Here is a 17842-nt window from a genome sequence, read left to right on the forward strand (position 1 = left end):
TGTTTGTCTACTACATGCCTTATGGCGAGGCGTGAGAACCATAGCCTTAGTAACTCATCCAGGTGCAGAACACAGGTCAGAGCTAGTGCAGGCCCTCACTGTAAGTCATGTGTGAGTGTCGGACAGGGAACAGCACTGAACTAGGGGCTTTAGTTCAGGCTCAGATGGGAACACAGAGTCTAGGGGGACATATACCAAGGGATTCTCTGAAGGTCCCACCAGGCACGGCCCCACCCTTGCAGGAGTCTCCCGCCCAAGAGCTTCCTGATATTTTCCTTAGATTCCACCTGGCAATTTTCAAAATTTTTCTTTAACAAACATCAGTAGGAAACTATAAAAACAATATTTACCATCAGGACAGCTGATGGATTCCAACATAGCTCCCAAGAGTATACCCAGCTCTATCTGAGTCCTTGAATGAGAGCCAGTGAGAGCCTTACTGACCAAGCCCATTTTACAGGTGAGGAAACCTAATTCTAGGCAGGAGAACTGAATGGCCAAAGATCCCTTGATAAGGCAAGGGTCACAGAATTCCTAAAAATACAGGATATATACAGTAGTAGTAGGGAACAGACCTCCTGTCTTTTACACGGGCTCTTAATCAACCAAAGGGTTTCTCCCCAAAATTACAGAATGTAGCAGCTGAAAGGAATCTTAAAGATCCATTAGCTCAATTGTTTTATAATACAAATCAGAAAACACACCCTGAGAAAAGTGACCTAAACAAGGTCTCACAGTGAATGGCAATTTTGAAAAGAGACCAAGGTGCTTTCCTAAACTTTACAAGTTCTCTATATGAAAGTCCTAGAATTACAAAACAAATCTAGATGTACATGATGATGATAACTGAGATATAATTCACACGCTCTAAAATTCACTCCTTCAAAATCAATTCAATGGTCTTAGCATATTTACAAGGTTATACAACTATCAGGACAATTAATTCTAAAACATTATCATTACTCCATAAAGCACGTTATCATTACTCCATAAAGCACTTCCCACCCTACATGCCAGCTACTTCTCTGGACTGGTTCTTGGCTCTATAGCATTCTGCTGCTGGCATCCTCACCTGATGCCAATAGCTCTCAAAGGGCAGGGAGTGAACCCTAAAAGCCTGTTTGGTCAAGGCTAATTTTATGAGAAATATTTGTTCCCCCTGAGTTTACTTAGAATATGAAATAAGATGTCAGGCTCTTGCAGGATCTTCAGGAACTGAACCACCTAATTCTCTCAACTAACTCCTGGCTGAAGAAAACACTCTTCCTTAGGCCTGAGTGTGTCTCTATTGCTACAGTGAAAGCCCACTTAGTCCCCTATGGATATAGAAGGACACAAGATGTTTAGCAATTAGTTCATACATTCTGAAGACACACAGTGAGAGCAGGGAACAGCTAAATGGCATTCAGCCCCTATGGGTTACGTTTATCCCTGAGCATAACTTTCGTATTTTAGCATTGGTGTTCCTGCCCAGGTCGTTTCCTTCACCCAGAACACCCTCCCCAGCCACCTCTATGGAATAAGGCCGCACCCATACTTATAGACAGAGGGCACACACCACTTCTTTGATAGTATGCCTTCTCCATCCCTCCTCTGGACCTCAGAAACACTGTGTACCTCCCTAGAACATTCATTTTTATCCCTTTAGGGCAGAATATGATTCATCCAGGTCTTCCCATAGGTTCCAGCACAGCACTGGCACAAAGCAGATGTTTTATTAACGTGTCTAATGAATGGATGTTGACAGCTGGATGGACTACAATGTAAAACCATTTTATCTCAACAGCAGTAGTAAAAGTGGAGGCACTGCTTTGCAGGTATGCCTAGGAGACCTGGCACCTCAGCCCAGACACCCCAACAGCCTTGGATTCCATGACACACCAGCAGCCCTTCTCTCCACAGGACTCACAGAGAGGAGGCCCAAAGAGCACTGTGTCCAGGGCCTTCAGCTGCAGCTTCTGCCGATGACTCCGGTCTGTCATCTTCAGCACGGTCCCTGTCATGGTGGTGTTGGTTACAGCAAGCCTGTTGAGGCAGAGTAAGTGTTCAGTTCCCTGCCAGCAAAGCCAGGAAGGATCCTGGTAAAATTGCCCATCTCCTCCAGAAACACTTCCATGACTTCTAGCTCCTGGTGACTGCTCACCTCTGCACTCTAGAACACAGAGTGTACATGGAATACATAACATTTACCAGAATTTGTTCACCCTTCTTCACATGTCCCTCTCTCCTGAGTATCCTACTCTCTGAGGATCATCCATTGTGACCATTTCCAGGCCCAACTGTAAATTTTCTGTTGTGCTTCCCCTTACAGGGATTACCTACTACATATTTGCTTCCACACTCCCACCATTTATAAGTGCATTCTCCTGTCCAGCCCTTACAAACTGTCACCAGTGATTCTGGGGACCTTTGAATTATCCTAATCCTAACCCAATTAAATATGTTTAATAATGAATATATTTTATACTCATTAAATATAAAGCTGCTGATGACAAACACTGCACATCTTATTAGCTTGTACTTGAGTCACTGTCATTTGCTCCCAATCAGATTACTATAATTTTTTATGACCTTCAACCGTATTATTAATAATAACTCTAATAGGAGTGGGCCTGTACACAAGAAAGTGACCTCAGAAAAACTAGACTTTGTTTCTCTTCTGCGGGAACACAGTGGATATTAAGAGGAGAAGAGTCTAAGATATGAAAGACTGAAAACCGCTGGTCTGGGTCCCACAAGGGAGCGTTTACTACCGTACTACTCCAAAAGGTAAGTGCTCTTTTCAAATGCATATCTCTGTCTCCCCAAGTAGGAAAGAAACTTCTAACATCACAGTGTGTGTCTATACTCCTGCCTGGGCATGCAGGAGCAGCTAGTTCTTTCTCTAGCCCCGGAAAGCAATCAAGTCCTCCTACAAGAGAGGCATGAGACACTGGTGGGAAGTAGGAGGGTCAGGAGATCTAGTTTCTGGTCTCAGCCCTGTCATTGAGTGACTCACTTGTCCAATCATAAGCTGCTGGGTCCCTCTCCTGCATAAATTTCTGTAAAATCAGAGGCTTCCTACAAGCCTGGGAATTCTTGGGGCTCCTCTTCAGAGAACTTCTATCAGTTGTACTGGACTTCATCCGACTGATCACACTGAGTGTTATCTTTCGTATGGTCTTTTTGTCAAAGAAACCCATGAATTTGAATGCTATCTACTTCTAAGTGAGGAGAGAAATAAAAAACATTTATTAGCTAACATTACTAAGCAACGGCTGTGTACCTCCTACTGTTCTGACACTTTACATACAATACCTCATTTAATTCTCATGATTTTGAGAACCCAGGTCAATTATTAGCTCCACTTTACAGATACAAAAACTGAGACTTACAGTTGAGTAACTTGTTCAAAGTCACATAGCGAGTAAGTAGCAAAGCCACGAAACAAACTCAAATCTGCCAGATTCTTTCCATTATACGATGCTGCCTAGTGATGGGCCTAGAACCATCCCTACTCTATGCACTGAAGGCTCCATGTTCCCTGCTGTCACTAAGGTGTCACAGCTTGGCTTCCTCTATTCCGGAGCCATCTTATGTAGATCTGGTTCTTAGATCTAATCCTACCCACAAGAGGGCTAAGTGAGCCCATGACCTGAGAACTGACTTCTTATCCTAAGCTTTACAGTTTTAATCCAAGCCATAGCCATTCCTCACTACAAAATGGTGCCGTGATCCACAAGGCACTACTGCCATTGCCATGGGTAAAGAGAAAGGAATCTAAATCCTGGTGTTTCACAGTCAATCATCTATTCAATGCTGGTCTCTTCCATTAAACATGGAGTTCCTAAAGGCAGATGTGAGGTCTAATGCATGTCTTTGTCCTCAGGGCCCAGGAAAGAGCATGGCATATGGTAGGTGCTTGGTAAAGTCTTGTCAAATAGAATTAAACTGACTATTTCCAGGAAGTCCATCTTCAACTATATGGGGCAAGAGGAAAATGCAGTGAAAAAAAGCAAGGCACTTAGAACCAGGCGGACCTGGGCTCAAATCCCAGCTCTGCCACTTACCAGCTTGAATAAATTAGAAAATACTTGAAATTCAGTTTGTTCACCTGAAAGCTGAGACAGTTATTTTTCCTTCCCAGAATTGTGAAAATCAACTGAAATAATAGTTAGGAAAGCATTCTATAAAGGGATGTACAAACATTAAGATTATTACTCTCTCCAGAGAAGGGAAAAGCTGTGAAGAGAAGGCTGCAGGCAGCAGAGAGGGAACAGCCAGCTCAGCTAGTCCTGGGCAGCACTGCCCGGTAGCTCTGTGGCTGGAGACTGCAATGTGTGGGCATTCCAACAGCTTCGCCTTCCCCTTTCCCCCTTGCTGAAGCTCATAACCAGATGCACCTACATAATAAGATGACAGATTATACACAATCAGCACTTACCAGACAGTAAGCCCTTTGAGGACAAGGGCAGGTTGTTGTCATCTTTATCCCCAGCACCCAGGATAAGTGCTTGGCACAGAGAGGTACCCAGTAAATATTTTTTGAATGAATAAGTAAATGGATTAATGACTGAATGACATATGGTACTAGTTTAACATAAGAAGTCCAAGTAGTATTCCATCTCCTTCCCACTCCCACCCTAAGCCCTAGCATATCGCACCTGTAAAGGAGGCAAAGTTAGGGCACAACAGCTATTGGAAGAATGATTCCAGACAACAGGCTGGGTCCAAAGGTAGTCAGGCCCTACCTCTGCACAATTTCTTTAGAGTACATGGTATATGGATAATTCAGGGGAAGCTAAAAGAGCCCTGAGGCTCCTGGACAATAAAAGAGGCAGCTCTTGGCAGCGGGGGGGGGGGGGGGGGGGGGGGGGGCGCGGAAGCCAGCAAAAGAAAAGAGAAATACTTCAGGCTTCGAAATCTACCCAGATCTAGAGTTTCGCTTCTAACTAGCCATGTGACCTTGGAAAAGTTACTTAGCCAGTTTCATCATCATTATACAATAATACCTACCTTACAAGATTAATGTAAGAATTAAATGAGATACCATATAAAAAGTGTTGAAGTAGAGTGCTTGGCATGCACTAAGCACTCAATAAATGGCAGTTATTAGTACTATTCCCAGTATTGATAGAAATATTAAATCGGAGAATGAATGCTACATAGTCATCATGCTTTACAGCAAGTGCACAGCAGATGTGAGAACAAGTCTATAGATTCTGCCCTTAAAAGGATGTGACCTCATTTAACTGACCAGAACAACCTGAAGGCAGGCCGACCCCAGTCCATTCCCTGTACCCGTAAGTGACAGAACTGCCTCCTCCTGACCTTGGCATGGCATGGCCACTGAGCTGCAGCTTCCGGAAGGTCTCCTCATACTGAGGCAGCTCCACATATGTGATCAGCCACTGCACCACCTCGTCCACGGTCCAGTTGTATACTGTGGGAAGAGACAGGAAAGCCATGACTCCAGAAGGCCAAGTGCTACCTGCACTTACTGTACAGTCACATTGACCTTCACATTTACCACGTTTATGTGCTCAACATCTCACTCCCCCATAAAATCCTATGTATAAAAGAAATACATACCCTACTTTTTGTTTATGCATATATACAGGGGTGAGCAAAAGGAAGTTTACAGTTGTTCATATGGAAAAAAACGTTAATAAATAATAATACAAGATAAACTCTGTGTTTTGCATATTCACAACTTTTGCCCACCCCTGTATGTGTGTGTGTGTGTGTGTGTGTATGACACTATATAGAGACATGGATCCAGATGACGTCACTTAAGCCCTGAGTCAGATCATGCCAGTCGATAGACCTATTCACAGATGTTTTTAGTTTTGTGCAGCAAGTAAATTTTCCCTTTTGTTTATATCAGATTGAAAAGATTTTCTATCACAAGAGCCAATTCTAACTGACATAATTACTGAGTGATCACTCACAACATGGCGAATCACATCATTACCCTCCATGGCCACCATAGTTAATCATTCGTCAATATTATAATGTGATTTTTAAATGGATTACTATAAAAATAATTCTCTTAAAATAATTTTAATGTTTGTGTGGTATTTAGACACATAGATAACAAATTTATCTCCATACTTTGTCAAGAGTCAACAAGAAAGGAACAGAAGTAGACTTGATACACAAAGAATTAAGTTCAAGCCAAGTGAAAATCAAATAACATCAAGATATATTACATAAATCAAAGTATTGTAGTAGCTTGAGTACACAAAGATGGAGGGAGGACTGAATCATCAGATGGCACCCAGTAATGAAGGCCTGCTGAACTTAAAGGGCCTGGGAACAATTGAGTTTCAACAAAAAGGTATCATTTTATTGGATTTCAAGTTTGTTTTTATTTAATGTATAAATCTGTTTTTGTTTACATTTGCATACAAATTTTATATAGCAACTTAAACCTCATGTTATGGTTGTACATATTTAAGTAACATTATAATAAAAATACGTCAGCATTTCAGGTCCTAGATAAACTAGGAGCATAAACAAATTCCTTAAAAGGAATTTGTATATGCCTCAAGTTTGAAAACTACTGCTGTGAACAGCAAGAACCCTAAATAGTTTGAAGCAGAATGAGATGGTGAGATTTATCATCCTCCTTGCCTAAGATTCATATCTTTACCAAAAACTGTCTTTCATCAGAATGCTGTCTAATTTCCCTTTAGTAATTAGGAAACATTAAGGCATGGACCATGTCCCATTCATTTTTGCACACTCCATTGTCTCTAAAATAGAGGTTCATAGACAGTGGTATTAGTAAGATTTACTCAAAGAATAACTACCCTAAATGAGGAGTTCCAGAAATGTTGTGAATGTGAGCCAAACAATAACAACGGTCTCCTTAGACTAATATACAGCTCGTGTAAATGGTTAACTTCTGAAATGCTTGTCAAAAAAACAGGCATTCCTCTGGTAGACACACCTCAGATCTTAGGTTGTTTCTGTCATTTTCACATAAGATAGAGAAGTTGGAAGGCTGGGCCCTGTCTCTTCATTTTCCTACTTCCCCTAAAGTGGAGCCCAGCACTGGTACAAAGCAAACCCTAAGAAAGAGATCCTGAATGAAACCAAGTTGGAGGCATAACTACGCCAATCTCTTCATGTTCCCAAGCAAGCTACTGGAGCTCAGGAGAAAAGTCCCGAAACCAACATAGTTTGGAGGTAGACCAGACTGTTTGCAAAGACACAGGAGGTGAGAAGAGAAGAGTCATGGGACAAAACGAAGCAGGTACTATGCCCTAAGATTGCATCCTAGAAGACAAGATTCTAGATGTTTAGGTGAATGGTGCCTAGTCATTGCTTAGTTAAATTTCTAATTCCCAGACTAAGACACATTGGAGAGAAGAGAGTAATTAATTTCTAAGAGATGTTCAAATCTTAGGGTTTGGGAAAGGAGGGATGACAGAGCTGGGATTAAAGAAGGATTACAGAAGGTAGAATGTATTCCTGAGCCATCACTCCTGAAAATGGATGTATAGCCACACACATTACAAATGTGATCATTTACTATGGTTTGGAGTATCAGATAATGAAGGTGTAGCAGAGGGACAAACAGACATGATGCAGACAGACAAGTTCTAGCCTGTAAGATACAGAGAACAACACGCTCCTGCCACTGCTGCCAAGGGAGCTCAGCCTCATCCAGGACAAAGCAGCCTTTCTGCCGGGCACATGGAGTGGAAAGAGGTCCACTTTTTTATTGCTAGAAAGGCCTGAGGCCAGTGGTGCTACAAAGGCCTTTTGTCTACTAGGAGGATGCCTTGCTACAAGCCTGAGCATAGACCTTTGGCACGCAGGAATTCCTCTATCTGCACCCTACGCTGTCGTGGAGATAGGTAGGAGTCACTCTAGACCAGGGTTTCTCAGTCTCTGCACCACTGACATTTTGGACAGGATGCTTCTGTGTTGTGGGGGGCTGTCTTGTGCATTTTAAGATGTTTAACAACATCCCTGGCATCTACACACTAGGTGCCAATAGCATGCTGCCAGTCATGACAATCAAAAATGTCTCCAGATAATGCCAAATGTTCCCTGGGGGACAAAATTGCCCCTGACTGAAAACCGCTGTCCTAAACACTACAGTAGGTGAGGCGCAGGGTCTATAAGGGCAATCACTGCAATTCGGTGAGGAAGGACTGAACACACTCGGCCCCTATACAACCAAGCTGTAAGGAAAAAAGTGTAATGGCTTGAGCATGTCAGGCCAAACCTCAAAGCTATTGGTTTTGGTTTTTGTTTTTTGTGCCCGACAGATCATTCTGTTACCTAGGCAGGTGCCCTACCTAGGTGAGGCGTGGCAGCATGGCATTTCCCAACCAGAGTGACTGCAGTCTGAACAAAATAAACCAGGATGAGCTGCATTCTTGACAGATTAGCAATCCCATGTCCCAGCATGAAGAGCTCCATTAACAGTCAAGTTGAGATATCTGAGTCTCTTGTCCCTAAGGTTCAAGTACCTAAAAGTTAAACGCCTTGTTCTGCTTTCTCACTGCAAAAGAGAAAATGAGAAGTTTCTCTGGGCCAGCTAAGGATGTAACAGTAAACAAAAGAGAGTCATAGATTCCTGATGCTTATATTCTGGTGGAGAGAGACAAACTAAAACACTGTAAGTCGATAAATATTGGGTAGTGATAAGTACCATGAAGAAATACAAAGCAGGGTAAAATGATAAAGAACGATGCTATATCAAAAAAAGGCCTCTAATGAGGTGACATTTGGGCAGAAAATTAAATAAAGATGTGAGCCATGTGAATACTTGGGGATAGGGCCTTCCAAGCAGATAGAACAGTAAGTATTACTCCCTAGCACCTGAGCTACAGTCATACCTCCAGGGATATGCCAGGACAGCTCCTGGGCCTTGGCCAATCCCTTCTTGCCAGGGAAAGAATAAGCGTAGGAAATAGGCTCTGGAATCAGTATTTCTTTTCCATAATGGACCAGTGAGGGCTCTAAATGAAGCCCTCACTTACTTTTATGGTTTCAAACCCACATCCCAAAAGAGCAGGAAGTCTGGCAGGAAGACTGCCAGTGCTTGCTTTGCCTCTCCTCCACACAGCTGTAAGTTAGTTGGTCATTTGGTCAGCCTTTTGGTCAGCCTTTTGGTCAGCCAGTCACATACAACACAGTGATTAAGAATGTGGGCTTTGGAACCAGGTGCCTTGATTTGAATTTGGGATCTGCCACCTACGAGATGTAAGACCATGGGCAAGTTACTTAACCTTTCTGTGCTTCCTTTTCATCACCTATAAAACAGTGAAAATCAGAGTTCTCACATGGTAAGAGTATAATGAAGATATGGGAAGCTTCTTGTATACAGTAAGAGCTAAAGAAATATTGGTTATTATTATTATTTTCACCACTTATTTATTCATTCACCAAAGCTTTCACTGGCTTCTACTTTAGTAGGTACTGGGTGAGTTACTGGGTACAGAAATCAATCTGCATGATCTCCATCTCAAAGGGCTCTCTTCCAGAGAAGGAGACTTACAAGAAAATAAATGAGTATAATACAGTATGATAGGTGCTAGGCCAGAGGGATATACAGGGTGATGTGGGAGAAAGAAGTAACTAACAGCTGCAGTGAGTCAAAAAAAAAAAAAAAAAAAGCCATCAAAAAGCCTAGCTTTTTATCTGGCTACTCTAGATACAGAGCACTCCACGAGAACTACAGAATCTTACCAAGTGGCCTTCCCTAAAGACAGTTTCCTCTGGCTCTCACTGGCGCGTGTCACCTACGTAGAGTCAATATCAAGCCCTTAATCATCATTGCAAAAAAAAAAAATCTGGCCCTTGGCCTAGGCCTCATGTGATAGGCCCACTAAGCTACCTGGCAAAAACCAGTTCTACATAGCTGCAGAGTTGTAAGAGAACCCAGGCTTTGGAACTGAATAAGCCAGACAACTTGTATAAGATCACACAATGGAAGAGCCAAGGACAAACTTTTGTCTTCCACATCCCTACTCTGGACCAGGCCAGGAGCTAAGTGTTGAGCTTCTGTATGATACAGAATCATATTAGGTAATGCCCTCAAGTAGTGTGGTAGAAAAACAAGCAGGGGAACAGATCACTGTAATTAATGTACTACGTGCCACAATGAGATAAGAGTAAGAGGCTATGGGAACACAGAAGGAGGCACTTAACCTAACCTGTGGTTTCCAGGAAAGATTTCCTAAAGAAGGGGATACTTAAGTTGACTCCTGATTGTCACATAGGATTTAACCAGATCAACAAATGAGGAAGGACAGGGGGAACCCTATATATGAAAGCATCAAGGGATGAGAGAGAAAGACATATTCTAGTAACTGCAGATAAATCAGTGCAGCTACACAGAAATAGATGAAGAGTGATACAAAATAAGAAAGTAAGTGAATCACAGAAATAAGCAGTATGCTAACCTCGTATGCTAAACTAATCTAGCACAACGTCTGATATATAGAAGGTACTCAGTTAATTTTTTCACACAAATATGTTTGCACAAATTGTAGGAGACAAACAGAAATTTGGGGGCCAATATTACAGAAGTGAATAAGGAATGATGGAGAACCACAACATTAAAACATAAAGAAATTTGTAAGGTATAAAAGAATATCACCAGATTTTTATTTACATGTACACATTGATATTTTTTCCCAACTGAGGTAACTCATTTTGAGATTACAAAGGGACATTTAATTTCAATGCATCTAACTAACATCTCAGAGATAAACATGAAAAAAATGGCATTTTCTATAATAAATTATCTTGTCAACAACTAGTAAGCTTTCAGTACCTTATTTTGTTGAGTCCCAAAGGAGAAAGCAGTTGGGATCTAAGCTTACTACAAGTTCTACACAGACTCAAATGTTACCTGAACAGTAGGAAAGCCATATTTATCTTCTCAAAGTATCATATAATTACCATGTTGTGATTACCCTGGAATTTACTTGTAACATCTTTAACAACATCTTTATTTGTACAGGTTCCATTTAAGAATATTTCTCCCACCCAGAAATTTGGTATCCTAGTAAAATGCTTATTTTACTATTTAAAAAGAAAAAAAAAGGGTAGCCAACAAAAACTGTAAGCAGAGACCTAGTCAGGTATTTAGTTTAGAAGGATCTCTCTAGAACCAATTGTCGGACAGACCACAGTAGAGCTAGAACGGGCCAAGAAGAACAGTATGAAAGCATCCAAGCAAAAGATGCTTAAGTTGAGACTTCTGCTTCAGGCCAAGATAAAGTAACAAGAATGGAATTTACCCTCCCCCTCCTGAAACAACTTTTTAAAAAGACAAAATACATAAAACAATAGTTTTTAAGACACTGAGCATCAGCCTACAATGGACAGTGATCTTTGAGATATGGTACGCAAATGAGGCAAGTCATACAACTGACTTGAAAGGGAGGAAATGGAAATATACTTTTGTCAAGTTCTTTTACTATGTGACAAGGTATAGTAATATGTCTTAAAAGTGGACTGTGATAAGTTAAAGATGCAAATTTTATCTCCTACAGCAATTATTAAAATAACAAAACAAAGAGTTAAGACAACAGAGAACATAAAATGGAATCATAAAAAAATACTCACTAATCCAAAATAAGGCAAAAAAAGAAGGGGAAAAACAGAAAACAAATAACAAGATAATGGACTCAAATTTAACCACTGAGCTAAATAAAAAGAAAGACAAAACATATTATCTAACATAGTGAAGAACCAACACAAGATGGAGGTATGATATCTGGTAGACTCAGAGGTACGCATTCTAGAGTAAAGAATGGAGCCATGCTCTAGAGGAGAATCCTCTTAGGTCAGTGCCTCCCATAACCCCTCACTACAAAGTCACTGTTTCCACTGGCTCAATATACAAGCAACAATTCTTTTCCCAATGATTCTACAAAATCTAGCTGGCATCCCTCCTTTTAAAAAACTGCCACTCCCCCTACCTCATAGGGTCTTAGGGGGATTGGAAATTGCAGCACCCTCCCACCCCCATAAATACTCTCTCACTATCACTCTCCTATATAAGTGTATAATCCTAGCTGTGTGGATCTGACTCTCCCTCTGTTGAATCTGACTCTTGAGCAAAGACACTCATAGAGATGAGAAACTAATGAAGCTGAGACATCTGAGAGTAGCATTTGAAAGGACCAATCCTCTGATCCCTGCTGCTAGGATCCTTGGAGTTGCCCTTGTTCTTGATCTTTCAGCCATGCTTGTTCAGCTCTTCCTTATTTAATCACTTTATTTTGTATATAAAGAATTTAGCTGGTCTTTATCTTCAGGTCAATTTCCCTAGTGATAGGAATATCTTTGTAATTCATGGTGGGCCCCTTGGATAACACTTAAAGTTCACACTAATCAGATGAAACTGGATGGGCACTAGTCACCAGAAAGGCCAACCAGTAACTAGAGGATTGGGGCTTTCAGCCAGGTGATATCAGCCCAACCTTCAGAGAGAAAGAGCAGGCTGGAGATTGAGCTCCATTATGTGACCAATGAATCAACCAACTGTGCCTACATAGAGGACCCCAGTAAAAACTCTGCACGCTGAGGCTAACGTGCTCGAGTTTTCTGGCTAGCAAACACACTAGTGATCGATGAACTGGGAGGATAATACATCCTGATTCCACAGGAAAAAGACACAGAAGCTCCATGTTGAGGACCCAGCAGAACTCACTCTATTGGTCTCTCCTTTTGGCTGATCCTAATTTTTATCCTTTGCAGTAAAACTTTAATCATAAATATAACACTCCTGAGTTCTGTGAATCATTTAGCACAGTGATTTTCAACCTTTTTCATCTCATGGAACATATAAACTAATTATAAAAATTCTGCAGCACATCAAAAATATTTACTTTTTGCCAGTCTGATACATAATATCCTGGTAGATATAATTTTGATTCATTCACACCAGACATCTATTGTTGTGTTGACTGGTACCATTTTTTTATTTGACAATCGAAGGGAAAAGAGGTCAGTGTCCCAGGTATTACATGTCCTGCGGCACACCAGTTGATAGTCACTGAATTAGCAAATTATCAAACATTAGGGACAGTGGAAAAACCTTGATGCTATAGCTCGTTGGTGAGAGCACAGGTGGCCTGGGAACATCCAGAGCTTGTGGCTGGCTTGGTGTCTGAAGTAAGGGCGGTCTTGTTGGAGCCTGTGCCCTTAACTTGCGAAGTAAGCACTAACTCTGGGTAATTAGTGACAGAATTGCATTACATTATTTCATTTAATCCCTCTCTCTGTCTCATTTTACTCATCTGTAAATGGAAATGAGGAAATAGTATACCAAATACTAAATCATAGTATTTATACTTAAGGTGTTTGTGAGAAATAAATGAGTTACTATATGTAAAACACTCAGAACAGTGTCTTGCACATACTAAACACTACATAAATATTAGCATAGTTTTTGAGTTGTTGTTTTTATTATTAAAATCCAGAGCTGGCTAGTGTAGAGATTACCAGGCTTTTCTGCTAAAATAGAAATAACACAGAGAAGACTGGCTCCTAACATTAGTCAGAAATCTTAACAACACTAATCACATAGATGGTACTGACATTAGGCAACTACCAGTAATGTTCTAAACACAGATCAGCACTGCTGATGTCTACATTATCTAGTGAAACTCAGCCCAGTCAGTTTGAGCCAGCACCAGAATATTACATGCTTTTTGTAGCTCTGGAAATCATCATTCCAGAGATTAGGGGCCTTGCTCTGAATAATGAAGCAAATTGTTGTGAGGAATAGTACACAAGAAGATTCTCACTTTCAGTGTCAGACCACCAGGCATGACACATGGTGAGCAAATCCTAAAATGGTACATATATATCACTTCTCAGCTTAGCTGTAAGCCACATCACTGTGTATTATGTGGACCCTAAGAAGAAAGATTCATTTGATACGAACCATGGGAGGAAATTTATCTGCTGAGATAGGCTCCCCATAGTCAACTGAAGGCCCAAATTTTATAAATAATAAGAGCTTAGTGGCCATTTGCTGACAGGGTCTTCTCACGCACTGTGTCCCGGGAAGAACCTCAGACTGAACTCTCGGCTTCCCACACTGTGCCTCTCTTGTTTACACATTTGAGTTTCCTCTTTCTGCCAAAGGACTGAAATCTGCCCTATCAAAATCAGAAGTGCATAATTTGGATACCTCATTTACATAAAATGGACCTAATAGGAACCTTGGGGGAGGGGGAGAACTTTCACCATAAAATGCAATCTTCCCTTTGTCTCCAGGGAACACAATCTAGGTTGCTACTTGAATCTGTGTCTCCCAGGCTGCAGCTTCTTTTGCTCAATTAAATGCTTTTAATTCTTTATTATAGTCTAAGATTAATTTTGGTTTACAATTGAACTGTTTTTCTCTGCTCATCAGCAATGGGGACCAACTCATGAAAACTCACTTCATTCTCTTCCATTTTCCTGTCGTTCAGGACACATTTGGAAGTGTCCCAAATAGTTGCTAAGCCCAGAAATCAAATTCTTACCAGAAAACTGTCTTGGGCTGTTTTCTAGTATTATGATTTAGTCCCTCTGTTTCTGCCCTTTCTTGACCACTTACTTTCCCTTCCCAGCTACTTCTGTGTGAGCCAAGAGAGCTTTCCCTGCCGTCTTTCATTCTAAGTTCTACTTCTGAAACTCACTCTTAAAACCCAGGCACCATGCCCTCATGTCAGTGCAGAAAAATAAGTAAATTAAAATTACATGGTAATAATAGAAGATTTTTCCTGGCAGTGCTAGTGTCATTCCAAAGATCATTTCGCTGATGAATATCTCATCAGTAGACAGCCTGAGTTGCTAAGGAGCTATTAAACAAAAGCCCCCACAAGGAATTTAGCTTCTAAAGATTTCCAGAAAGCTGTCTGTATTGCTAATTTACGCTTCTCCTAAATTAACAAGAACTATCAGCCTGCCCTAATCCTAACACCAGGATTAGAATCTAAGTCTTCCTGCTTCAAATGTAATGCTTTCCATCTACATTTTAGAAGATCCCTTCCAGATCTAAAATTCTATAATGCTAGGTAACAATTTTAAGGCTAGAAGGGATTGGAAAGTATAAATACAAAAAAATACAAATTGCCTCAATCCTACGCCTCACTGCCTCAAAATTGGTCTTCTCTGTCACCAGATGAGTGCTTTCAATCCAGATGGTATGGAAAAGCATTGGCCAAGAGAACAGAAAGCCCTGGTCTAAGTCCTGGCTCTACTATTAATAAAAATGCATGAAAACTCACAGTAACTTTATAAATCTAGACCTGAGGTTTTTCATCTGCAAAACCAGGGACCCTGGTGGTCACTTATGTTTAAATCTTCTTAGCATCAAGATCTACCCTAACAGTAGGGAAGAGACTGTTTCCAATCTTGTTAGTATCAAAGGAAGCTCTAGCCACAGATAAAAACAGAAAGAAGACAAAAGCCCTGTTTTCCCTTTCCTGTTAAGTCTCACACAATTAAACATGCTCTTCTACTCAGAACTCTGAAGCAAATATTCCAGAAAAAAAAAAGGGTAGTCCTGGTTTAGCAGGTTTATTTTATTTTTTAAATATATTTTATTGATTATCCTATTACAGTAGTCCCAATTTTTTCCTCTTTGTTACCCTCTGCCCAGTACCCCTCCTTCCTCCAGCAATCCTCCCCTTAGCTCATGTCCATGGGTTGTGCAAATAAGTTATTTGGCTTCTCTATTTCCTATACTATTCTTAACACCCCCCTGTCTATTTTGAATTTACCAATTTGTGCTTCTTAATCCCTGGCACCTTTTCCCCTATTCTCTCCTTTCCCCCTTCCAGCTAATAACCCTTCAAATGATCTCTGAATCTCTGATTCTGTTCCTGTTCTGGCTGTTTGCTTACTTTGTTTTTTAGATTCAGTTGTTGATAGTTGTGTATTTGTTGTCATTTTACTATTCATAATTTTGATCTTTTTCTCATATAAATCCCTTTAAAATTTCATGTAATAATGGGGTGATAATGAACTCCTTTAGCTTTACTTTGTCTGGGAAGCATTTTACCTGCCCTTCCATTCTAAATGACAGCTTTGCTAGACAGAGTAATCTAAGTTGTAGGTCTTTGCTTTTCATCACTTTTGAATACTTCTTGCCAGTCCCTTCTAGCCTGAAAAGTTTCTTTTGAGAAATCAGCTGATAGTATTATGGGAAATCCTTTGTAGGTAACTCTCTGCTTTTCTCTTCCTGCTTTTAAGATTCTCTCTTTATCTTTCACCTTCGTCATTTTAATGATGACGTGTCTTGGTGTGGTCTTCTTTGGGTCCAACTTGTTTGGGCTCTCTGTGCTTCCTAGATTTGTATGTCTATTTCCTTCACCAAATTAGGGAAGTTTTCTTTCATTATTTTTTCAAGTAAGTTTTCAATTTCTTGCTCTTCTTTTCCTTCTGGCACTCCATGATTCTGATATTGGTACATTTGGAGGTGTCCTAGAGGCTCCTTATACTACCCTTGTTTTTTTTAATTATTTTTTCTTCTTGCTGTTCTGACTGAATGCTTATTTCTTCCTCATGTTCCAAATAGTTGATTTGAATCTCAACTTCATCCCTTCCACTGTTAGTTCCCTATAGATTTTTCTTTATTTCACTTACTGTAACCTTCATTTATGCCTGGGTCTTTTTTATGCTATTGCCATACTCAGTGAGTCCTTTGAACATTCTGATAACCAGTGTTTTAAACTCTACATCTGATAGGTCAGTTATCTCCATTTTGTTTAGTTCTTTTTCTGGGGTTTTGTTCTGTTCTTTCATTTGGGCCATATTTCTTTGTCTCCTCAATTTGGTAGCCTCCCTGTGTTTGGTAGCCTCCCTGTGTGTTAGGTAGAGCTGTTTTGACTCCCTGTCTTAGTAGTGTGGCCTATTGTAGAAAAGGCACCCATCTGGATGAATGTGGTTTCTTTAAATCCTTGGTTGTCAGACTCCATAGGCTCAATTTTCTGACAGCTCTGGCTGATATTTGTTTTGAGGTCTAGTTGCAATTTTTTTTCTGTATTTGGGCAAGGAGGTGAAGCATGTTTACCTATGCCTCCATCGTACTCCTGAAATCATAAGTCCACTGGTCCAGGGTCAGGCCTTCTCCCTCCAATTAGTTATGACCTCCTCCCCAAACCAGGGCACATATTGGCAAGTGAAAATACGCACTCCCGCAATGATCTTTTTGTCCCACACTTGATGTCCCTGCTGCAGGAACAATGCCAGGGACAGGGTTGGGAGTGAAGGGAAATGACAGGACAGGCTCTCACTGGTTCCAGTGACCCCTGAGCCACCCAATGCCATCACCTTCAGCCACCTACTCTCCAGGGTGCACTCCCTGCTCCCACAAGTTACCTATCTGGTTTAACAGATATACACATGAAAAAGATCTAAGGTTTTTATTTAATAAGTTCAACTTGAGTCAGCAGAATGATATAACTGCTGAAGGCCCCAGTACCTAATCAAATTCTATTAATAGATACACAGGGTCCTGAATTGAGAGGTTGATGGCCCTGCTCAACTCTGTGCTGATTAAACCACACCTGGGGGACTGCATCCAACTCTGGAAGCCACGATCTAAGAAAGACAGTAACAAAAGTGTTCACAGACAGGAAACCAAGATGAAGAGGAGGATGAGAAAACATTGTTTTCTTCAAAGAACTAGGGCTATTTAACCTAGAAAACAGAAGACTCAGGGGAAAGATCATCCTACTTCCAATCTTTGAATCATCCAGGACTCAGCACAGCGGGGATCAAAAGGGGGGCTACAGAAGAAAGGGGCTGCCCCAAAAGGCCAGCACACTACCTATCTCTGGAAATGAAGGAGTAGAAACTGGAGGCAGGGGCTAGGGAGAGGGAGGTA

The 17842-nt window shown here is 40.9% G+C and overlaps 1 protein-coding gene across 4 annotated transcripts in view; it reads right to left on the minus strand.

Annotated features, from left to right (window-relative positions):
- STIM1 (stromal interaction molecule 1) overlaps positions 1-17842 on the minus strand; it is a 177711-nt gene that overhangs the window by 28281 nt on the left and 131588 nt on the right. For all 4 annotated transcript variants that reach the window (XM_024572645.4, XM_045182005.3, XM_024572644.4 and 1 more), the window contains exons 4-5: positions 5311-5422; positions 1910-2025 (exon numbers count right to left, since the gene is read on the minus strand). In XM_024572645.4, coding sequence (XP_024428413.2) covers positions 1910-2025; positions 5311-5422 — 228 coding nt within the window. The remainder of the gene's footprint in view (positions 1-1909; positions 2026-5310; positions 5423-17842) is intronic.

The sequence above is a fragment of the Desmodus rotundus genome, chromosome 5, assembly GCF_022682495.2.
Source record: "Desmodus rotundus isolate HL8 chromosome 5, HLdesRot8A.1, whole genome shotgun sequence".
Taxonomy (NCBI): domain Eukaryota; kingdom Metazoa; phylum Chordata; class Mammalia; order Chiroptera; family Phyllostomidae; genus Desmodus; species Desmodus rotundus.